General features: G+C 42.0%; 1 protein-coding gene and 1 long non-coding RNA gene across 15 annotated transcripts in view; one reads left to right on the top strand and one right to left on the bottom strand.

The window, feature by feature from the left end:
- SEC24B (SEC24 homolog B, COPII coat complex component) overlaps positions 1-17,835 on the bottom strand; it is a 104,788-nt gene extending 86,953 nt beyond the window's left edge. For 2 of the 8 annotated variants that reach the window (XM_031010334.3, XM_031010335.3), the window contains exon 1: positions 17,454-17,683. In XM_031010334.3, coding sequence (XP_030866194.2) covers positions 17,454-17,586 — 133 coding nt within the window. In that variant the 5' untranslated portion in view covers positions 17,587-17,683. Of the gene's footprint in view, positions 1-1,931; positions 2,025-17,453 lie in introns of all 8 variants that reach the window. The other 6 variants (XM_055385723.2, XM_055385726.2, XM_055385725.2 and 3 more) reach the window with 6 other exon arrangements.
- LOC101147809 (uncharacterized) overlaps positions 17,669-25,182 on the top strand; it is a 38,451-nt gene continuing 30,937 nt past the window's right edge. Inside the window, exons 1-5 of one of the 7 annotated variants that reach the window (XR_010133456.1) lie at positions 17,843-18,189; positions 18,492-18,615; positions 19,351-19,514; positions 19,709-19,763; positions 20,672-21,497. This is a non-coding gene — a long non-coding RNA (uncharacterized lncRNA). Of the gene's footprint in view, positions 18,616-19,350; positions 19,515-19,708; positions 19,764-20,671; positions 21,498-25,182 lie in introns of those variants that run through there. The other 6 variants (XR_010133455.1, XR_010133459.1, XR_010133454.1 and 3 more) reach the window with 6 other exon arrangements.

The raw sequence follows: 25,182 nt of genomic DNA, 5'->3' as shown, positions 1-25,182 counted from the left end.
AGTCAAGGTAGGAGGACTGCTTGAGGGCAGGAGGTTGAGACCAGCCTGGGCAACAGAGCAAGACTCCATTTCTTAAAAAAAAAAAAAAAAAATTAGCGAGGCAGATGACACCAGCTACTTGAGAGGATTGCTTGAGCCCAGGAGGTTAGGGATGCGGCAAGCCATGACTGTACCACTGCACTCCAGCCTAGGCAATGGAGCAAGACCCTGTCTCCCTCTCTATATACAGCATTGGATTATAGCCCAAATAATAAAATAAATATTTGTGAGTTTATAATAACATACACAAATGATTGAATAAATTTTAAAATGGGATTAAATGGGCAAATCTCCCTTATAAGAAACAGGGAAAGAGAAAATTACCATTAGAAATCCACAGTAGCTGGTGCTGTGGCAAATATCTGTAATCCCAGCTACTGGGAAGGCTGAAGTGAGAGGATCCCTTAAGCCCATGAGTTCTGAGCTGTAATGTGTTATGCTGATTGGGTGTCTACACTAAGTTTGACATCAATATGGTGACCTTCCAGGAGCAGGGGACCACCAGGTTACCTAAGGAGGGGTGAACTGGCAGAAATAGGAAATTAAGGAAATCAAAATTCCCATGCTAATCAGTAGTGGGACTACAACTGTGAATAGCCAGTGTACTCCAGCCTGAGCAAGAGGAAGACTCTGGCTCTTTAAAAAAAAAAAAAAAAAAAAAAAAGAATTGCACAGTAGTAATTGATGCAGGTGAGAGTAAGCAAAACTCATGAGTGACATGCTAAAATTAGTGAGTAAATTTTTTTTTTTTTGAGATGAGTCTCACTCTGTCACCCAGGTTGGAGTGCAGTGGCGTGATCTTGGCTCACTGCAACCTCCACCCCCTGGGTTCAAGCAATTCTCCTGCCTCAGCCTCCCAAGTAGCTGGGATTACAGGTGCCTGCCACTGCGTCCAGCTAATTTTTGTATTTTTAGTAGAGATGGGGTTTCACCATCCTGGCCAGGCTGGTCTTGAACTCCTGATCCACCCGCCTCTGCCTCCCAAAGTATTGGGATTATAGGTGTGAGCCACCGCGCCTGGCTGTGAGTGAAATTTTGAGAAGAAAGAGAATGGTAGAATAACTTCAAAGTATCTCCCAAAGAATATTTCTTAATTACTGTGGTGATTTGAACATAAGCCCACAAATCATTTGGTATACCTCACTGCAGCAGGTAGAGTTTAATTCCCTTTTTTCCCTACATTTTTAAGAGACAGGGTCTTGCTCTGTCACCCAGTCTGGACTACAAAGGTATGATCATAGCTCACTGTAACCTTGAAGCCCTGGGCTCAAGTGAACCTCCCATCTCAGCCTCCAGAGTAGCTGGGACTACGGGTGAGTGCAACCACACCCTGGTAATAATTTTACTTTGTTTGTAGAAACAAGGTCTATGTTAGCCAGGCTGGTCTTGAACTCCTGGCCTCAAGTAATCTTCCTGCTTCGGCCTCCCAAAGTGCTGAGATTACAGGTATGAGCCACTGCATCCAGCTTCTCTTTCTTTTCAAAGTAGGCTGGAGTTAAGTGAATCACTCCTAATAAACAGACCATGAAAAGGAAAAAATAACTTCACAGAGGAAGAACCTCGTAGACATCCCTCTATTATGGACTCAATGTTTATGTCCCTCCAAAACTATGCTGAGGCCCAATGTGATGGTGTTAGGAGGTGGGGCCTTTGGGAGGTAATCAGGTTTACATTAGGTCATGAAGGCAGGACCACCATGAGAGAAGGAGTGCCCTTATAAAAAGAAGAGAGAGATCTCTCTACGTGCACATACCAAGATAAAGGCCATGTGAGCACACAGTGACAAGGTGGATAGAGGGCCCTCATTAGAATATGACCATGCTGACACTCTCTCAAACTTCCAGCCTCCAGAACTGTTGTGAAAATAAATGTCTGGGCGTAGTGGCACACACCTGTACTCCCAGCAATTTGGGAGGCCGAGGCGGGCAGATTGCTTGGGTCCAGGAGTTCAAGACTAGCTTGGGCAACATGGTGAAATCCCGTCTCTACAAAAAAAAAAAAAAAAGAAAAATTAGCCGGGCATGGTGGCACATGCCTGTAGTCCCAGCTACTTGGGAGGCTGAGGTGGGAGGATTGCTTGAGCCTGGGAGGTCAAGGCTTCAGTGAACCATGATTGAGCCACTATACTCCAACCCAGGTGACAGTGAGACACTGCCTCAAAGAAGAAAAGAAATGTCTATTGTTTAAGCCTCAGTCAATGATGTTTCAATATAGCAACCTAGCTAAGACAACCCTCTTAACCAAGTGCCCAAGGTTAACATGATCAGTAATAAAACAAGCTGGTATCACATAAACCCTGAAATGACTCAATAAAAAGCATACTTCACCTGTGTGGTATTCTTACGAAAAATTCATACACACAATCTAATCATGAGAAAGCATCAGCAAACTCAAAGTGAGGAACTGTCTACAAAATACCCAATCAGTACTCTTCAAAAACGAGGAAGTCATTGAAAAAAAAAAAAAAAAGACAAGACTAAGAAACTGTCAGACTACAGGCTAAGGAGACATGACAACTAAATGCAACATGATATCCTGAATTAAATCCTGAAAAAGAAAAAAAGACATTCGTGTAAAAACTGGTGAAACATCAATAAAATCTGCAGTTAATTTTATTTCACCAATGTTAATTTCCTGGTTTTGATAAATGTACCAAAGTTTTGGAAGACAGGCTGGGCACAGTGCCTCATGCCTGTAATCCCAGCACTTTGGGAGGCTGAGGTGGGCAGATCAGGAGTTCGAGAACAGCCTGACCAACATGGCGAAACCCCATCTCTACTGAAAATACAAAAACGCAAAAATTAGCCAGGCGTGGTGGCAAGTGCCTATAGTCTCAGCTACTTGGGAGGCTGAGGCAGGAGAATTGCTTGAACCTGGGAGGCTCAAAAAAAAAAAGTTTCATAAGTTATTGTTAGAGGAAGCTGACTGAAGGGTACTGCACTTTCTGTACTATCTTTGCAACACTTCTGTAAGTCTAAAATTATTGCAAAATAAAGTTTTTAATACATCAGTAGAAAAAGGTACTGGAAATGACCTATTAAATTGTATGACACACCAAACATAGCCAGAGTGATTTTCCTAAAAAGCAGATCTGATATTGTTAACTCCCTGGTTTGATGCCTTCTAATGGTTTACCTTGCCATAAAAAAAAAATTCAAATTATTTAACATGACCAATATAACATATGTCCATATCCTAATCTCTGAAACTTGTGAATATGTTAGATTACCTGGCAAAGGGGAATTAAGGTTGCACATGGTATTAAGAATGTTAATCAACTGACCTTAAAATAGATTCTTGATCACCCAGGTGAGACCAATATAATCACAAACATCCTTAAGAGCAGAAAAGCAGAGGTAGAAGAGAGTCAGAGGGAGATGTGACTACAGAAGAATTCTCAGACAGATGCAATGTTGCCGGCTTTGAACATGGAGAAAGTGGGCCATGGACCAAGGAATGGGGGCAGCATCCAGAAGCTAGCTGACAAAGGCAAGAAATTAATTCTCCCTTAGATTCTCTAGAAGGAAATGCAGCCCTGTAGATGCCTTGATTTTAGCTCAGGTGGACTTCTAACCTATAGGTGATAAATTCATGTTGTTTGAAGCCACCAATTTGTGGTCATTTGTTACAGCAGTAAATAGAAAACAATGCAAAGACTCTCCATCATCTGACCTCTGCTTACCACTCCTGCTTTATCACTCACCACCTCTTCATACAATAATTTTCAAGAGGTATGCCTTAATATACTAGTATACTAGTAGTCTTCCACATGCCTCTGCCAACATTTGATCAATAAATAAAATTTAATTTTGCTACACTTAAGATGCTTACTGATATGGTGAAGTCAAATAGAATGCTGAGCTGGTGGGAAAAAAATACTGTTTGCCACAAAAAAGCAAAGAAGCCACAGTACAACATCAACTAAGACTGTATGCTTGAGTTTCACCTCAAGAGGCCCTAAAAGAGGTTCATCAGGGCAGAAGACAGTTTTACTTTAAGCTGTCTTTTAGAGGCTTCTGAAGGGGATCAAGTGAGTATGTGATACCTTTTTTGAAACTTTTAATACAAGTGTTCAAAGTGTAATTCCTTTAAGAATGCCACCAAAAATTTTAGCACTCAAGTAGCCATGAGCATGAAAAGGCTGAGAATCACTGTTCTACACACATCCTTATCATGCTAAATTTTTTTCAAGCCATGCTTCCTCACCTCTCAATCTTCAGATAGGCTTTTCCCTCTATATGGAACCTTCCAAAATACCCTCTTCTGCTTCACCTGACCAATTCTTAACTTATTTTTCAGATCTCAGCTCAGCTCTTCTCTAGGAAAACATTCTCTAATCCTACAAGTGAATGCATGCCATTATATAATATTGCTTCCACAGTATTTTGGACCCTTATGACAGAACTTTTCACATGGAACTGTAATTGTCTAATTGTAAATTCTGCAAGTGAAGAAATTCAGTCTAGTTTGCTCTTAGCTCTATCCTATCCCCCAAAGCTTAGTGTAATGGCTGGCTGATGGAAACTATTACTGTATTTTTATAAAATGAAGCCTAGTAAATAATCATCAAGTATTTCTGTATCAGGCACTTATCACAATGTATCAGTAAGGAATACTATATGCTACTTAAACACAAAGAACATGAAACTTAAAAAGCTTTCACTATGTAAAATAATTTATACCATAATACAAAAACAGGTCTTTTTTCTGCTTTGGCGTTTTACACTTTTTACCCTGTTCACGTATAAGAAAAGTGTTTTTAACAAAAAGAAATGAAAATCTATCGTATTTCATTATATCTAAGGTGTGTTTTGATACTGCCACTATTTATCTTCACAGGTGTATTAGGTTCCTGCTGCTACTATAACAAAGTACAACAAAGTCAGTGTTTACAACAACACAAATTTATTCTCTTACAGTTCTGGAGGTCAGAGGTCCAAAATCAGTTTCACTGGGCTACAAAGTGTCAAAGGACAGGGCTGGTTCCCTTTGGACACTCTGAAGAGACAATCCGTTTCCTTGCCTTTTCCAGCTTCTAGTGGCCACTGGTATTCCTTGGCTTGTGGCCCCTTCCATCTCCAAAGCACATCACTCTAACTTCTGCTTCTGTCTTCACATTTCCTTCGCTGCTGGCTCTGACTTGTCCTGTGTCTCTCTAATAAGAACCGCTGTGATTGTATCAGGCCTACCAAGTTCCAGGAAAACCCCATCTCAAGATCCTTAACTTAATCATTGCTGCAAAGGTTTCAGGGATTAGGACATGGACATAGCTGGGGAACCCATTATTCAGCCTACCACATCAGGTATCAATGGCAGATTCTCACACAACTATATTATGATTTCACTTTATGGAAAGCAAGTTTAGAATTCCACTGATTCTAAAATGCACCCCAATTTCAGAGGTAAAAAATGTAAAAAAAAAAAAAAAAAAGCATCTTAGAATAAATTAATTTGATTATTGCACTCCCCAAATTGCCCAATACAATGCCTTACAAATAAGCATCAAATAATCACTGAAAAACTAAAAAACAGGCTGGGTGCGGTGGCTCACGCCTGTGATCCCAGCACTTTGGGAGGCTGAGGCAGGGGGATTGCTGGAGTCCAGGAGTTTGAGACCAGCCCAGGCAACATAGTAAGACTTCATCTCTACAAACATGAAATAAAAAATTACGCAGGTGTGGTGGTTTGTGCCTGTAGTCCCAGTAACTTGGGAGGCTGAGGTGCTAGGCTTGCTTCAGCCCAGGAGGTCGAGGCTGCAGTGAGCCAAGATTGCACCACCGCACTCCAGCCTGGGTGACAGAGTGAGACCCTGTCTCAAAAAATAAATAAATAAAATAAAATAATAAAAATAACAGGCTGGGCACAGTGGCTGATGCCTGTAATCCCAGCACTCTGGGAGGCTGAGACGGGCGGATCACGAGGTCAGATCGAGACCATCCTGGCTAACACAGTGAAACACCATCTCTACTAAAAATACAAAAAAAAAAAAAATATTAGCTGGGCGTGTGACGGGCACCTGTTGTCCCAGCTGCTTGGGAGGCTGAGGCAGGAGAATGGTGTGAAGCTGGGAGGCGGAGCTTGCAGTGAGCCGAGATTGCACCACTGCACTCCAGTCTGGGCGACAGAACAAGACTCCGTCTCAAAAAAAAAAAAAAAAAAAAAAAAACAAAGAAAGAAAGAAAAAAACTAAAAAAACGGCCAGACGTGCTTGTAATCCCAGCACTTTGGGAGGCTGAGGCAGCAGACTGCTTGAGTCCAGGAGTTCAAGACCAGCCTGGACAACAGAGTGAAACTCCATCTCTACAAAAATTACATAAAATTAGATAGGTGTAGTGGCGCACACCTGTAGTCCCAGCTACTCAAGAGGCTGAGGTGGGAGGATCACCTGACCCTGGGAGATCGAGGTTGCAGTGAGCAGTGATCGCTCCAGCTTGGGTGACAGAGTGAGACCCTGTGTCAAAACAAAAACAAACAAAACAAAAAAATTCAGTTTTTATATAATCTCTGAAAGAATTTTATATTCTTAGCTTCAAGTGAACTATGTCAAATAAAAGAGGGAAACAGATGATTCTGACACATTATCTACTCACTGGTACCAATCTGAATGAAGAAATAAAATATTTTTAACAAATGGTCTATAATCTTTTCAATGGAGCTGCTCAGCTGGTCAGCCTGACTGACATATCATGTGCCAGCAAGATACAGCCTATGATTTTCTATAAGCATGTATGCCCTCCTTAGCAAGACTAAATTATCACAAGATCTACCCCCAGGACATATCTGTCTCAGTAGCATAACCTCCTTTCAGACACTAGATTCTCACCAAAGGAAAACTGATTCTCTTGCTTTAAGAAAACCTAACATGAAAATTAAAATTTATAAAACAAATATTTCATGCAAGTCTAGTCCCTGTACCAAAAAAAAAAAAAAAAAATCACAGGATCTCTTTAGGGCATATGAAATAGGATTTGGTTTGAAAAATTCTCTAACTGACTTCCCTTTATTCTACTTTCACTTCCCTCTAATTCATTACTAACGCCACCAGAGTACTTTTTAACATTCCTTACCACACAATCTTTAATGGCTCTTCTTTGATCCAAATGAAGTCTAAACTTCTTAGGATAATTTCTAGGAACCTCCATTAGCAGCCCCAACATAATTGTAAAAACTATTCTTTTTTTTTTTTTTTCTTTTGAGATGGAGTTTAGCTCTTGTTGCCCAGGCTGGAGTGCGATGGCATGATCACGGTTCACTGCAACCTCCACCTCCCGGGTTCCAACAATTCTCCAGCCACAGCCTCCCAAATAGCTGGGATTACAGGCACTCGCCACTACACCCAGCTAGTTTTGTATTTTTAGTAGAGATGGGTTTTTACCATGTTGGCCAGGCTGGTCTCGAACTCCTGACCTCAGGTGATCCACCCACCTCAGCCTCCCAAAGTGCTGGGATTACAGGCATGAGCCACCACGCCAGGCCCAAACTATTCTTTCATTACTCTCTCTCCCTTGTACCCCTGCACTGCTCAGAGTACATTTTTTAAATTCCTTACCTTTGATTCATGCATTTTTACCTGACAATTCAAAATGTGTCCATCATTTTAGATATAGCTGAAGTTCTAACTTCCTCCCTTAAGATTCCCTATTACTTTAACCAAAAAGAATTGTTTCCTCTTCAAAACTCTGGGCACCCTTCTCACAGGCCTTATGAAGGAAACACATGTTCGGTGCTGACAGTCCTCTCCTCTTTTACTGAGGGGTACAGAACTCCTGGAGTGCAGAGAACATTCACATTTGTATGCCCAGAGTATCTAGCACAAAATGTTATGTAAAGAGGAGCTACATAAATATTTGCTAGGAATTGTAAATTAAATTTATAGGCCAGGCATGGTGGTTCATGCCTGTAATCCCAGCACTCTGGGAGGCAGAGGTTGGAGGGTCACTTGAGCCTAGGAGTTCGAGACCATCCCAGGCAACACAGTGAGATCTCGTCTCTAAAATAAAAGTTATATATAACTGTTAGGATTACATATGCATTGCATAAAATAAGGTTCAGGTGTTTAAGATCAAAATTGATGGTAAATGAGATAATCGGAGGGACAAAGTTCTTAAAAGAGAGGGAACAGAATTCTGTACCCAAATAATCTGAATTTGTCTCAGATAACACAAGAATAATAATATGCAGGAAGACTGATAGATTTGGTGGCAGAAGATTAATACTTTATCTTCAGATTGTCAGATTGCTTTCAATTTCTTAGTAAAATAAGTAAGGTCACCATTGGAAAGGGAGGCAGAGAGACAGGATACTGAGAATTTGAGGGAAAAGGGGAGCATGTGACACTGGGAATGGAGCAGGGAAATACCACAGGACTAACTGGTACTGAGAGCTCACTTAAGAGATATTATCATAAATATAAAGTTAGGGAAACTTCAAGGAAAATAAAGCATCAACATTGGATTATTCCAATATTACAATACAGCCATTTTATAGGGAAAAAAAACATTTGACATAAAAAGGTTACCAACCCTAGTAAAAATGTGCAAAATTGATAAATGAGTAATATAAACATACAGGAAAACACAAAAATAAAGCAAGTTACCTGAATAAGATTGTAACAGTCATGATTTCCACCATACTACAATTATTGTTTAAAAAGAAAAAAATGAAGAGAGAAAACAAAAACCACATCTCTAATTCGACTACTCCTAAGATTTCCATAATAGCATGATCATTCCCCCTCCCCGAGACACATTTTAATATTAAAAATAGTTGTTTCATTAATATTTTCCTGAATTGAATTCCAACTTTTTTTTTCAGTCAGATCAAAGTCAGATTTCAGTTTCCATTATCTGAACACAAACATCAAGGTCAGCAAAGTACAAGTTCCTTTATCCTACTAAGATAAATTCATACTAACTTTGAGGTAGAATCAGATCGAAGAATGTAATCACTGAATTCATTCATCACTTAATTACAAAGAAATAGGCCAATATTCAGTCAGTATGCACCCAGGTATGCATTTTAACAATTATCTTTGTTAAAATATTAAAATAGCTCTGAATCAGTTGGTAATGAGTCATAGCCATGGTCCTATTCCCCTGCTTTACCCCACCATGCTAGCCCAAACCTTCTCATAATCCGCAGCTGAAGGAGTAATGCCTGGCACAGCTGAAAGCTTATAGGATCCTGCTCTGGTATGAAGGATGGTATCCATTTACTGGTCAGTATACACAGTACTGATTACTGAATATTTTAATATACTCTCCCCGCCAATAAGGTATCACTAACAATGCCAAAATACAGATTTTTAATGAGCATAAAAAATGTGCATGCTTGCACACCCACACACCCCTAAGGCAATAGGCAATTACAAACCTTGGTGATTTCAAAAATGAGGAGTCTCAGATTACATCCGGATATCCTAGGTTATCATAATGCAAGGCTAACAGTTATAGAGCTTCTTCCCAAGCTCTGAGAGAAATGTTTTCTTGTATTCTTTCTCTCCTACATTCCATAAACTGCAAATATACCTGAGGATGAATGTAACTGTTCCAGTCACCGCTGGCGGACAGAGCCTACAGACACAGGCTATGTAAACAACTGGATTAAATCTCACTGCATTAAGTATAGATTATTCCTGCTACAACATCAATTATCCTTCTTGGATACCACGACAATGAGTGCTACGAGTGAGGGGCCAAAAGACAACCAAGGCCACACATGGTGGCTCACGCCTGTAATCCCAGCACTCTGGGAGGCCAAGGTAGGAGAATCACTTGAGCCTGGGCAACATGGTGAAACCCCGTCTCTACAAAAAATACAAAAATTAGCTGGGCATAGTGGCATGCCCCTGTAGTCCTAGCTACTCAGGAGGCTGAAGTGGGAGAATCACCTTAACCCGGGGAGGTCAAGACTGCAGTGAGCTGTGATCATATCACTGCACTCCAGCCTGGGTGACAAAGTGAGGCCCTGTCTCAAAATACAGAAAGAAAAGAAAATCAATATTGGTTCAGAATCCACTACATGCCAGATACCTTGCTTTTCTACATATAATCTGATATGCTTCTCAAACAATTCTGTGAAGTATCACTATCATCTTTTATATACAAACAAACAGGGCCATGAAAGCCCACCAATTCATATGAATTCAAATCGTTGGTAAGGAGTAAAGAAGCCAGGCATTGCTGGTTCCAAAGCCAGGCTTATAGCTCATTTCACAATATCCATTAATCAGAAATCCTAAGGAAAACAAGTTAAGACTTGGCCACTGGCTAGGCAAGACATGATTTTACCACTCCCTCTCGCTACTTCATCCTGCTTTTCCTCAGTTCCTGTTACAAATGACTTCTGGCACACAATTTTAGAAAACTTAAAACCCATTAAACTTACCTTTCCATAAGCAAACTAGCTAAAATAGATGGCCTATTACCAGAAACCTTCCAAGAATGCATTTGCGGACATAAGGGATGGAGGACTGGAAAGCAGAAGAAAATAAAGAGAAAACTAAAATAGTGACTGAGCCTTAAATACAAAAAAGGGGAGAGGGAGCTGGCACACAGACTCCTGTCAGTGGCCAGTCTTCAAAAGCAATAACGAATAGGAAACCAAGTTCACTTAACTGAGTGCCTATTACAAGCTGCTACTACTGGGCATATGATGAAGAAAACCCATATGGTTTCTGCCACCCGAAGAATTTATAAAATGGTGTTCTGAAGAAAATGGAAGGGAGGGACTCTAATTGCTAAGCCCCTTCTGCGGCTAAGTACTTTAAAAATAGTACCTTATTAAATGTAATTCTCTCAACAACTCTGTAAGAAAGGTATTATTATACTCTGAAGCATGTTAAGTAAGTTTCTCCACAAAAATTTGGGCTATATCAAAGCCTACAACCTTTTCACTAGTCCACTCCTTCTGGACAATTCTGAGTATGCTCAGCCTATTGAAAATAGTAGCTTCTCCAGGGCTGAATATATATAACATGATCTTTTCTAACAACGCTGACAATGAAGATGCCTCATTTCTAGGAAAGAAAATTATTCTAATACCTTTAGCATAAAATACTTCAGGAATTACAGATGAATTGGAAAGATAAAGTAACATGAAATACTAGTGGTGGCAATGAATATGGTTTACAAAATTAATTACTGCTACAATCCCAGAAACTGGGGGGGAGACGGAGGGAGTGAAAAGACACTGCAAACAACTAAAGCAATATATATAGCAATAAAAAATAAAAATTAAACCCAGATATAAGACACTTGTTTACATATGGAGTGAATACTTTAAGATCTTTTTTTTTTTTTTTGCGACGAAGTCTCGCTCTTGTCCCCCAGGCTGGAGTGCAATGGCACAATCTTGGCTCACCACGACCTCCACCTCCCAGGTTCAAGTGATTCTCCTGCCTCAGCCTCCCGAGTAGCTGGGATTACAGGCACCTGCCACCACGCCTGGCTAATTTTTGTATTTTTAGTAGAGACGGGTTTCATCCTGTTGTCCAGGCTGGTCTCAAACTCCTGACCTCAAGTGATCCGCCCGCCTCAGCCTCCCAAAGTGCTGGGATTACAGGCGTAAGCCACCATGCCCAGCCTACTTTAAGATCTTTGAGATATCTATCAATCAGCTTAGAGCCAGGCTCAGTGGCTCACGCCTGTTAATCCCAGCACTTTGGGAGGCTAAGGCGGGTGGATCATCTGAGGTTGGGAGTTCGAGACCAGCCTGACCAACATGGAGAAACCCTGTCTCTACTAAAAATACAAAATTAGCCAGGCATGGTGGTGCATGCCTGTAATCCCAGCTACTCGGGAGGCTGAGCAGGAGAATCGCTTGAACCCGGGAGGCGGAGGTTGCAGTGAGCTGAGATTGTGCCATTGTATTCCAGCCTGGTCAACAAGACTGAAACTCAGTCTTAAAAAAAAAAAAAAAATCAGCTTAGGAGGAAATTATGTATTCAGACACAGTCACTTTAATACCACAGGGGTATATTCATGAGAGGACCTGACGCTTCCGGTTAGCTATAAATGGAGACTAGAAACCTGAGACACTGATGTGGCTCTGATCAAAAGGAACTTATTCGAGATACACTAGGGAGATTTATACCTTATACCATTTTAAATGCTGCATGTGCCCTCAAAGTTTAAGGGTTTCCAGTGACTGACCCGATAGTACTGCTGTATGAATGGTATGTTTATTTACATCTTCCATAGTGAGTTCTAGTAATTCCCATTACTATCTCATCTTTCTTGCATTATTAACAATTAAAGTGATAAAACTGTAGTTTCATTCTGGAAAAGGGCATATGGAAGGATTAAAATATACTTTCATTTGAAAATGAACACCATTTGCTTCCTAAAAGTAAAATTAAAAAGCAGCAGCTTATTATTAAATCTGACTGCCCCACCCCCCCACCTCCCAACAAGATCATTACCAGGCTATTACTTTAGTCAGTCTTCCTACGTTTGAGGACTCAGCTTTGGAAGGAATCCCAAAAGGCAGAGTAAAAGGTAAGAAATATTCAATTAATGCTTGGTATGGAAATACAAATAGTTTTAAAAATCCATATATTGCTCAATGAAAAATGAAGGACAGAAATACAACACCAAGGAAGGAAGCTTAAGAGAAAGATTTCACAGACTTGAAATCAAGTCAAGCTGTATCTTCGAATAAGTGGAGGAACACGCTAGCAGTTACACCCAGAGAACAAGTAAAAGTGATCATGAAGACTAGGTTTTCTGCCTCTCTATTCCTTTCTTCTCAAACATCAAAGTTTCTAAAAAGAATTTTCTTAGAGTCTGTTAACAGAAAGAGATCTTTAGGCTGGGCATGGTGGCTCATGCCTGTAATCCCAGCACTTTGGGAAGTCTAGATGGAAGGATCACTTGAAGCCAGGAGTTTGAGATCAGTCTCTACAAATTTTTTTTTAAAAGTTAGCTGGGTATGGTAGCACACACCTATAGTCCCAGCTACTCAGGAAGCCATGGCGGGAAGACTGCTTGAGCCCAGGAGTTCAAGGCTGCAGTGAGCTATGATGGCAACACTGTACTCCAGCCTGGGTGACAGAGTGAGATTCTGTCTCTAAAATAAATAAATAAATAAACAGACAAAAAGTTTTAAGAAGAGATCTAGAGTTGGAATTAGCAAAAATAAAATGGACTTCATTTAATACATGTCTAATGAATACCTGTAACTTGCCTATACTGTTCTAGGCTCTTATTATACAACGTGAACAAGAGACAGAAAAAACTGCCACCCTCACAAAGCTTTCACAGAATTGGTAGAAAATGTACCTACTTAACCTTTCTGAATCTTCATTTCATCTGTAAAGGTAGGGATCCAAACTATGTGTTTTTCAAACTGTGCTTAAAAACAACTGAACTTCTATTTTAACCGCAACCACTTTGCTTTTTTCTGATTTCTCTATCAGGGATCTATATACAATATCCTTTGGAAAAACAAATCTTAAAAAACATTTGTGGGCCAGGCACGGTGGCTCACGTCTGTAATCCGAGCACTCTGGGAGGCCGAGGCGGGTGGATCACAAGGTCAGGAGATGGAGACCATCCTGGCCAACATGGTGAAACTCCATCTCTACTAAAAATACAAAAATTACCCAGGAGTGGTGGTGTGAGCTTGTAGTCCCAGCTACTCAGCAGGCTGAGGCAGGAGAATCGCTTGAACCCAGGAGGTGGAGGTTGCAGTGAGCTGAGATCGTGCCACTGCACTCCAGCCTGGGCGACACAGCGAGACTCCGTCTCAAACAAACAAAAAAAGTTTGCCATTTGCTAACCACTTGTAAAAGAAAAAACAGGGCCCAGCCCAGTGGCTCACACCTATAATCCCAAGACTTTGGTAGGTCTAGCCAGGACGATCACTTGAGGCCAGGAGTTTGAGAACAGCCTGGGCAACATGGTGAGACTCAGTCTCTACAAAAATAAAAATAAAAATAATTAGCCAAAAGTGGTAGTGTGCATGCCTATAGTCCTAGCTACTTGGGAAGCTGAGGCAGGAGGATCACTTGAGCCCAGGAGGTTGAGGCTGCAGTTAGCTATGATGGAGTCACTGACTCCAGCCTGGGTGGCAGAGTGACACCCTGTCTCTAAAACAAACAATAAAAAACAAAAAACTTCTTTCACTCTACTCTCATTCTGCACAGACCACTTCTGTGACCAGATGTGTGAATTTTTGTTTTTATTTTTCCCCAACAGACACCAACTGGGGGTCCTCCAACTCAATTCAATTCTGACACTACCTACCTGAAGTTAGACTCAGATCCCACAGATTAAGGGTTCAGTCCCACAAGACGGCTCCCCACTTCAGATGCCTATCATAAGTATCACAAGTAGCAGGTTGCCATCTGTACTTCTGAGGAACCAGTTACAAACTGGAGTTTCTACTACCCCCTCCTTAGGTTCAATTACTTTGGTAGAAGGGCTTGTGGAAGCCAGGAAAACACTTAAATTTATTGTTTATTATAAAGCATATTACAAAGGATACAGATGAACAGCCAAATGAAAGAGATGTACAGGGCAAAGGATGGGGGCAGGTGCCGCCACCCTCCCAGCATCTCCACATGTTCAGCAACCCAGAAGGTCACCAAATCTTACTGTTCCAGAGTTTTTATAAAGCTTCATCTCCAGCCTATCCACTCCCCTTCAAAGGGGATGATGGGTGGGGACTGAAAGTCCCAACTCTCTAATTACTTGGTCTTTCTGGTTACCAGCTCCAGCCTGAGGCTGTCTAGGAGACCCATCCTAAGTCATCTCATTAGCATAAACTCAAATGTGATCAAAAGACTCCTTATGAGTAGCAAGCGACACTCCTATCACTCAGGAAATTACAAGGGTTTTAGGAGCTGTTACAGGAACCCAGGACAAAGGCCAAACGTATTTCATATCACACCACAACACTGAAGTGAGTGATTTCTAGGTACCATTCCAGTTTTACAATTCTGTCTGTTTTATGCTCATATTTCTGACCTATTTCTTTTTCACCATGTCTGGAATTCCATAGAGATATATTAAAAGGCTAACTACTTTTGTAGGACTGAAAAATAAATGAGAAACCCAAATGACTGCTTACTAGATGCTGATACCACGTAGCAAACTTTTTTTTTTTGAGATTAGTAAACAAAACAAAAAGAGATTTAATCTTGTTTCTCTACTTAAACTAATCCCTTCCACAAAAACAAAAATCCTTCTGGAGGATAAGGTGTGAGGATCACTTGAGCCCAGCAGACCAGCCTGGGCAACACAGGGAGACCTTGTACTCTACCTGACCCTAGTTCTTACACTTTACCATAACTTTCAAATTTCCTAGCATAACATTTAAGGCCTTTCTGCAACCTTACCCCTTTTAACCTGCTCCTTTCGGCTTCGATGCCTTGGCTTCCCATGCCACCCAGCACCCTCTGCACCTCTTGACTCCTTCCACTTTCCAAGCATGCCCTGCACTTTCATATTTCCAAACTTTAGTTCATGCTGTAACCTCTGCCTAGAGTCAACCTTTCCCTCCCACCCCAACCTGTCCAGTCCCTCAAGGCTAGCCAGAACCAATTCAAACATTACCAAATACAGGGCAAGTCAGGAGAGAGGCAGGGACTCTGTCTCATCTGCTACCCTAACCTTGAGTCCCCAACTGGTAAGCATGCAATAAATGTTGAAATGATTATTGCAACATTAAAGGAAAGTAGTGATTATAAACAAGAGAACTCAAGCATCATCTATATTTGGCATCAAAACACTGATTTGTTCTTACAGATTTTAACATCCTGATTACACTTGGCTGAGTACATATCCTGGCATTCTTGAGTGTTCACAAAATTTTTAAGGCTGTAATAAACATTTGCCACTTTAAAAACTGTTCACTAAGATGATAATGCATATTCAGAAAATCAAGGAAAGACACAATCCTTGAATCACTGGTAAACATGAGTCTACAATGTTCTAAAAGACTTGGGCTCTTTTACTAAATTATCGTGTTCTAGTTCCTTCATAAAGCTATTTTAAAAACAAGAACTTATATTAAGGTTACAAGAACAAACACTGCTCACAAATAGTATTTTTACATTTGTTCAGAACAGGTGTACAACACCAATAACACTGGTCATATCCAAAAGCGATTATAGTAAACAATGACTACTGAGAGTACAGCATGTAATACTGATAGGTAAGGCTGATTCAAAGAATATTAAGGCTAAAGTATCACTCAACTTCTGATCCTCAGGACAAACGATACACTTCATGTTTGAAAAGCATCAGTTGTAAAACTTAGATGTTGATTAAAGTAATTCATAAAGTCCAGCAGATTTTCATTAGGAAATTAGATAAAACAGGTCAATCATCTGGAGAGTACTAATGCAGTTTGGTTCTCGTACCAACACAGGACAGAGGTATTTTTCTAAATTCAGTCAATTACTTTCCAAGGTTCTCATCTGACATACTAAGAAGTCTGTAAGGAGAATTCCTCCACCCTTGGCCCCTATCCGCGAACATTCCAAATCTCAGCATTAGGGAATGCATATCCTAGAGACGATCATTTTGCAGCCTACTAAAAGCCCACGACCTTAATATGAAAGCGGCTTTCGTGTTGCATTTGGCTGCTGCCTGTATGAAGGCCCTGCCTCAAAGCAGGGCCAACTCTGGCACGTTTTTCCATCTCTGAAAGTGGAGCTAGGAAAAACACCCAGATCTAAAGATGTTCGTTTAAATCCGTTTACATCTGCTCCCTTTCAAACACTACAAGCAAACTCCAAAAGCTTGAGCAGCAGCCGCAGCGGCAACGACAGTTCTTGAGGCCGAACTGGGTCAGGGTTACAGTTACACTTATATAGCATATTTACACCCTTTTGTCTACAAACTTGAGTGCAAACTTAAGTTTCCTCAAGGCAGCGTGTTCGCTGGGCCTCGGGAACCGAAGCAATTTTCCTGAGACAGGAAGGGCACAATCCACCCTGCTGGGTGGCTGCACCAGCCTTCTCCGGACCACGCACTCAGCGGCCTCGGCTTCTGGCCAGCTCTCGCAGCCAAGGGGTCGCTCGGGGCAACTCGCCCGCGTCCAGGCTAGGTAACTGGGTTTTACTACGTGGGCTCCCAGCTTTTCAGTCGCCCCTACTCGCCCCAGGCCGTTTCGGGCCTGGGGTCGCATTACATAAACAGCCACGGCCCCAGATTTCCCAGGCCGGCCCCCGCCCCCACGCCAGGGGCGTCCCACACCCGCGCGCCCCGCGCCGTGCCTTCCCTGCCCCCTACCCGCACCCAACCCGGACCCCGCGGCCTCCGCACCGCGCCCGCTCCCCTCCCTCGGGCCGGGCCTGACCCCGAACGCCCTTCCCGGCCCGGCCCGGCCCGCCCCGCCCCGATGTGGCCGTGCAGGCCGCCCAGCCGGTGCTAGGCCCCGCGCTCCGCCCGGGCCGCCCGCCTCACCGTTCTGCTGGTGCGGCGCCGGGCCCGCACCCGGGCCCGCGGGCGCTGCGGCTCCTGAGACGGCCGCTCCGCCGAACTTGGGCGGGATCCGGGCGCTGGCGGCCGGGTGAGAGGACCCGGCGGGGGCCGACATGACGGCGCTGGTGGCGACGGCGGCTCCGCTTCAGGGAGGTGGGCGGAGGGAAAGGAAGGCGGGGCCGGAGAGGAGAGAGGAAGAGGAAGGAACGCGCCTGGCGTCACTGAGGGTGTCACCCGGGACCGCGGCTCAGGTGCCCAAGCTTCTCCGCGAGCCCAGCGCTGCCGCTCAGCGGCCGCCGCGGGCGCGGGGATCCTGGGTCGCTCCGCCTTGACCCACGCGCCCCACGCCCCGGGACTTACACCTGGGGTCGCTCCCCGCACGCGCGGGCCTGGCGCCGGTGCCGCCGCAGCGCCCCCTGCAGGCCGGAGCCGAGCTGGCCCAGGCCTGAGTCTGGCCCGGGGTTCCGTGGCCCCAGTGCAGGCCCCGCGGCTGCTGCTCCGGCCCGGCCAGGCTGCCTTCGTGTTGAGGCGAAAGGACTGGGCCTCAGTGGGTGAAGGGACCGGGTGGCCCGCTTCCACCTAGGGCAGAGGCTCGATCGGCCGCGGCGAGGCTGGGCCCAGCATTACTGGGAGGGGAACTTGAGAGCCGCGGGTTGATGTTCGGAGCTCAGGCGACGACTGACCACCCACCCTTCCTCGAAGAGCAACAATGGCTTGGGTTTGGTTTTTAATTTTTGATTCCCCCACCTCCCCTTTCTTGATTCCAAAGGAAATATAGCATTCAAGCGCCATGTCTGTTGGGAATATATAATTCCTTGGCAAAGAAAGAGGAAACATTTCTCTGATAAACACAAGAATCTCAGTAAGAATTGCATTATTGAGAACTTTTCCCACTGATAAAGTAGGGAAGAGGAAGGGGAAAATAGGGTAAGGGAATGCTGGAAGACAAACTTTAAACTTTATCTCCTTTTTTTTTTTTTTTTGTCAATTGTTGGTGCATCCTGTTGGTGTTCCGAGAAGTTGTGGCTCAGCTTGCGTTGTCTACATTAGTGGAATCTTTAAGTCTTTCTGGTCTGTCTCAGCATACTCACTGGCAGGCCCTAGACTACATTACCCAAGTCATTTTGCCGTCTTGGAATCCTGGGTATGTCATCACTCTGTATTGGAGATGAGATTGCTCAGAAACACTGAATTCAGAATGGGATCTAGCAAGATGGTATTTCTGGAGCAATAAGTCATTTACTGAATGATTATGCAAAGCATAAATTGCATTGTAGTCCTAGAATAATACAAAGCTTCCCTTTAGTTGTTGCCGTAAATTAATAACTGGCATTTTAATGCACTAAATGAATTTTAGTAGTTAGATTTATATCTTTGACTTCTAGGAATTTCAACTACATTAGAGTTCATATACACAAAAGGGGCAAGCCCTTTTCCACAGCATTTCCAGCTTCTCCACAGAAACCTAGCCCCACATGAGCAAAAGATCACACTCTGTGCTTCATCAAAGAGATTACACAATTACAGATTCCAGCATCTCCCAGGAGTCCTTTGAATTTGGATTAAGGTCTATAATTACGTGGGTAAGGGAATAACTAGGTAATTGGCTTTCTGCACCTGGAATGTATTCTCCTGGGTATAAGAGGCTCATTTTAATCAGAAGTATATGGGATGAAAGTGAACCCTGTCTCTTAAGGGGAGACTCCTTAAGAGGAGGATTGGGGCCCTGTGTTTTAATAGATCTTCTCCACAATCTTTAATACCTAAGCTCCTTCCCCTTGTCCACTAATTTGCTGTAGAATTTTTCTAGCATGTTTATGATGGTGTTCAGGGCACACTACCCCAAAATATAACACCTTGTCATATTGAATGTTTTAAGCTGATGGAATTTGAGAAATGGCAGGTGTGAGGACTCTGACCTTCCCATGAAGCAGGTCATAAGACCCTCATGTGAGAGATGCCCTCTCTATACCTGGAGAAAAGAAGCAGTCTTATTTGTGAAGACAGAGAGACGCCAAGAGGAATCTAAATGAATAGGCCTTGGTAGGTTTCCCCCAGTTTACTGCCCTTAGCCCATCTTTTTGTCTTATCACAGTTTTCCATAACAGTCTACTCTTCATCAAGCTTGGTATAAAACGCTCAGGTTTCTTCAGGTCTTCATTTCCTTATGAAGGCTCCGGTGCCATGTAAAACTTACATTAAATATTATACATTCATATACCTTTCTTTTGTTACAGGAACCCCACATGCACGGGCCTTGTGCTGTCGCTGCCGTGGCACCCCTTCTAGAAGGTAGATATTTTTCCTCCTGACAAACACTACGACCCTTATGAAAATATTTCACTCTTTTGCTTTAATTTCCATTACTACTATAAGTGAAAAAAGGATGAAGAATTGAATGAATAGGATTGAACCATCTACTAGGCACTGTGCTTGTAAATCTAGATATGTATTTTTTTCTATTTAATCCTAACAATAACTCCATGGGATATTTTTCTTATCCCTATTATATCTGTGAAGAAACTAATATTTATAGAGCTCAAGTAATCTTAGTAAAAATCATGAACCTGGAATTAGCAGAACCAGCGGTCAAACCAAGGTTTATTTAGCTCCAGACCATTGCTTTACTATAAACTATACTGGGTTAATTTACATTTTTCTTCATAAAGCTATGCTAGTTATGATTTACTGTCTTGCTGTCAAAAGATTTTCAGTTTTTCATATTTAGAATTTGTTCCAGTATACTCTACAATGGTAGATCTCAGAGTTTTTGAAATGCAGATTTGTGGGCCCAAACCCTGGACCTACTGATTCAGAAGTGGTGGAGATAGGGCCCTACAGCAAGCTCTCCAGGCAGTTCTGATGCGTGGGGAAGTTTGAGGACCACTGCTTTTGAATAGCAGAGTTAAGCTGAATTGGTTCATTCTCTTACTTTGGAAGATGATGGTCCTTTCTTTCAGGACATCTCTTCAATCTTTTACAGACCAATAAAAGTGATATTTTGTAGATTTGTGATTACAGTGTCACAAATGCCAATTATGATGTTTCCTATGTCAACTCAGATTCTTTGAGGTATAGTGTTGATGCAGATGCTGAGGCCAAGTCTGTTCAGTGAGAAAGAGTGGGTAATTGAATTAATCTCTGCTGCATATATGGAAGTGAAATAATACGTGTGTTACTATTTGTCATCCCCAACTTAGGACTCTATTCTCTATAACAGAAGTGGGAGCCTTGGACAACTGAACGCCTATCTCTAGCTCAAGAAATGTCAGCTCTTTTTTTTTTTTTTTTTTTTTGAGACTGTCACCCAGTTGGGAGTACAGTGGCGCCATCTTGGCTCTCTGTAACCTCCACCTCCTGGGTTCAAGCGATTCTCCTGCCTCAGCCTCCTGAGTAGCTGGGGCTACAGGTATGCACCATCACTCCTGGCTAATTGTTGTATTTTTAGTAGATAGTGGGGTTTCCCCATGTTGGCCAGGGTGGTCTCAAACTCCTGACCTCAGGTGATCTGCCTGCCTCGGCCTCCCAAAGTGCTGGGATTACAGACGTGAGCCACCATGCCCAGCCAAGAAATGTCAATTCTTTATTGTAGCCTGGCTTTCCATATTTCTCACCAGGCTTTTTATTCTCTAGTTTGTAAATCACATTTGGCGTTTGTAGATCACTCCTTCCCTTTTAGTGGCATTCTCTATTAGGTGTCCATCTCCCAATATGAAGAAACAGTTTTCTTCTTTTTCCTCCTTTATCTGATCCATTTACAGATTTATTACATTTATAATAGGCTAGGTATTGGGGATACAAAAATGAATAAGATATGGTCTGTTCTCAAAGGTATGCAGAAACTTTTCTATATATTCCTACTGACTTGTATTTATATTTCTTGAATTAAAAACAATCCTGGCTGTGTTTTTTTTTTCTGTTTTTTGCTCTTAGTGAATCTTTGTTTCTTCTTTTCATTATGGCATTCCAGTTGAGTTTCACCACGCATTATCATGAGAATAAATAATTTCACTGACTTTAATAATATTTGATCACTTATGTTGATGTCATTTAACTCTCATTTACATTTCAGTGGTCTAAAACACAACTAAGATACTAAAAGAAAAATAAAAGATGAGATTATTGGCAAATAATTACCACATAGTCAACTCATGAACAATAGTGCATGCACTTACAGGAAATTCTCTGATTGTCACATAAACTATTTGGCTATTGTTTCAGACATGCTGTAATTTCTGTAGTTACACACTTAACTAGCCCACAGCAGATTAGAAACTATGAATCACAAGGCAAGGGAAGGAAATGCCGTTAATATAGGTAGTTTGAGAGGAGCAATCTCTATTAGTTGGCAGAATAAGCACAGGAAAAACAAGACAATTAGAAAAATGAATTAAAAATGCACGGTATTCTGACACAATTAGTTACATTGAACAACCCTATGTATTCCACTGGAAATATGATAAACATAGTCCACAAGTCTCTGCCATCTGAGAAATTTATAACCTAGTATTCTGAAGGAAATAAAGTGAAGGGAACTGTCACATACCGAACACCTGCTTTATAACTTGAAAGCGCTTTATGACATCACCATATATCAGGACCAAAACAGATATTCATAGATTTGGTCCTCAATTGCAAAGAAAAATTAAATTATGTTCTGTACTCTGTTTCAGAAGACCAGAGGAATATAGAACCCATTTTGGAACTTTAGAAACTCTTACATATGAACAGGTTAGGTTCCAAAATTTCCATTGTTCGTAAGTCCCAATACTCACAAGTTCGGAGTAAGCCACATATGCATTTCCAGAAAACAGAAAAGTGAGGCAGTCCTTTGAAACTTTAGAACAAAGCTTACTCTTCTTTTTACTGATATAAGTTGTATAGTGGTGCAACCCAGACTAAGGCGCATATGAATCTCTTGATGATCACGTTAAAATGAAGATGCTTATTGGGTAGGGTTAGAATGACCTGAGAATCTGCATTTCTAGCAAGCTCCCAGGTGATGCTGATGCTGATGCTGCTGATCCATGGACCACACTTTGAGTAGCAAGGTTCCAAAGGGCATTTTTTGTTGGATTTACATTTGAAGTCCCTTAAGGAAAGAAATGCCCCTCCTTAATGAGCCTAAAGGAACTTCTTAGCAGCTGCAGTATATTCACACCTGCTACCACTCATGTTGATGTTGTACAGATTAAAATGTGCCTAGCGCTCTTGCTTTCCATAACTTTACTTTCTTAGGCCTTTAAGATACTTGAACCATCTCCTAATGGGTTAATGGGTGCCCAGAGTTGACACTGATCCTCTCATCACATGGTCAACAGTGTGTACATTTTGTCAATTACTTTTCTTCTTACTGATTATTGTTATATAAAAATGGTGAATTAGTCTGCTTTGGCCACCATAACAAAATACCTTAAACGAGGTGGCTTAAACAACAGAAATGTGTTTTCCCACAATTCTAGAAGCTGGAAGTCTGAGATGAGAGTGCCAGCATGATCAGGTTCTGGTAAAGGTTCTCCTCCTGGCTTGTAGATGGCCACCTTCTCACTGGTCCATACATGGCAGGCAGAGATGGGGAGAGAGAAAGTTGTCTGATGTCTCTTGGTATAAGGGCACCAGTTCTATTGGACAAGGCTCTGCCTTTACGACTGCATTTAACCTTAATCACCTCCTTAAAGGCCCTCTCTTCAATATAGTTACCTGGGGGGTTAGGGTTTCAACATATGGATTTTGGAGGTACAGAATTCAGTCCATAGCAAATGGCATTTTCATATGGCATGAGTCACTCTTTGCTTTTCAGAATTGTTCCCAATTTCAACTGGGTCATACCACTTTATTGTATATTTATTACTATGAATTTTCATTTTTTCAATCTCTGCTTTTTTAATCTTCACTCTTACTACCACCTTCAAAATTCTCACTTCTTTCTCACTGGCATCAATGTTGGGATTAATATTTATAAAGCATATTTTAAAACATAAACTCATAATAGGCCCCAAATTAATAAAAAGATGACCTACATCAGGGCACCACTACACCAGGGCACACTGAATGAGTGCAATTCATTAAAAGATGTATTAAGATACTAATCCTCTTCAGACGTTAGGACAACTAGGGGGTACTCAAGTGATCCTCAGGCTAGTCTCCTTTGGCTGCAAGCATCCTTGTCTTTTACCCAACAAAAATATCCTTATTTTCTAGCTATGTTGTAACATGAAGAGGCTGGGAAGCACTGCCCTAGACTAAAATTACTAAATTACTGTGCACAATCTTCAGTGCCATCTGCTGGAAGGAGACAAAGTTACTATACTATGGTTCTAGAAGGTAGATTTATGTATTCGTTCATTCATTTGAGAAAGGGTCTCACTCTGTTGCCCAGGCTGGAATGCAGTGGTGCAATTACAGCTCACTGCAGCCTTGACCTCCTAGGCTCAAGTGACCCTCCTGCATTAGCCTCCCAAGCAGCTGGGATTACAGGAGTGCACCACCACACCGGGCTAATTTTTTAAAATTTTTAGTAGAGGTGAAGTCTTGCTGTGTTGCCCAGGTTGGTCTCTCAAGTAATCCTCCAGCCTTGGCCTCCCAAAGTGCTGGGATTACAGGTGTGAGCCACCATGCCCAGCCTAGATTTATTTTTATGTATAAAACTAAGTTAAAAGATCATAAGAAGGGGTATTTGTGTGTTACGAAGGATTGGTTTTAAAACTTTTTTTACTAGTTGAAAGGATAAACTTCAATTACCTGAAAAATGTAAAACACAACTGTTTCTTTAAAAACGAAAAAGCTAGACAAAAAATGTTGTTGGGGCAGACACAGTGGCTCACACCTGTAATCCCAACAGTTTTGGAGGCCAAGGTGGGAGGATCACTTAAGCCCAGGAATTTGAGACCAGCCTGGGCAACAGAGTGAGACCTTGTCTGTACAAAAAGTTAAAAAATTAGCCAGGTGTGGTGGCGTGTGCCTGTGGTCCTAGCTACTCAGGAGGCTGAGGCAGGAGGATCACTTGGGCCTAGGAGGTCAAGCCTGCAGTGAGCCATAATTGTGCCACTTACACACTCCAGCCTGGGCAGCAGAGTGAGACTCTGTCTCAAAAATAAATAAATAAAATTGTTGAACATACTAATTCAGTTAGAAAGGACACACTTTTAAAAAAGAATATTGATAAGTTAGAGCACCACTATGATGGCAGGGTGTTTACAAAGCTTGTGGTACACCATATACAAAAATCAACTCAAAATGGACTGAAGACTTAAAAACCTGAAACTATAAAACTAATAGGAGAAAACATACGGAGAGATTGTGCCACTGCACTCTAGCACAGCGACAGAGTGAGAGTCTGTCTCAAAAAAATTAAAAAATTAAAAGATTTTTCCTTATAACAACTTTCTTCTTCACTAACGAAAAGTAGAAATCTAGTATAGTCCTGTAGACAGTTTCTATGTAATAGATTAAAACAAGTTAAAACAGGAATTTCTCCCATAAGATTCTCTCCTTCTAAATACAACAGAGTAGAAGGGGCAGGTGTGGTGGCTCATGCCTATAATCCCAGGACTTTGGGAGGCCAAAGCAGGAGGATCATTTGAGACAGGAGTTTGAGATCAGCCTGGGTGCATAGAGAGACCCTATCTCTACAAAATAATTAGAAATTAGCCCGGCATGGTGACACAGCCTTGTAGTCCTAGCTGCTCAGGAAGCTGAGGTGGGAGGATTG

The sequence above is a fragment of the Gorilla gorilla genome, chromosome 3 (genome assembly GCF_029281585.2).
Source record: "Gorilla gorilla gorilla isolate KB3781 chromosome 3, NHGRI_mGorGor1-v2.1_pri, whole genome shotgun sequence".
Lineage (NCBI taxonomy): Eukaryota > Metazoa > Chordata > Mammalia > Primates > Hominidae > Gorilla > Gorilla gorilla.
This window is presented reverse-complemented; position numbering and strand designations above follow the sequence as displayed.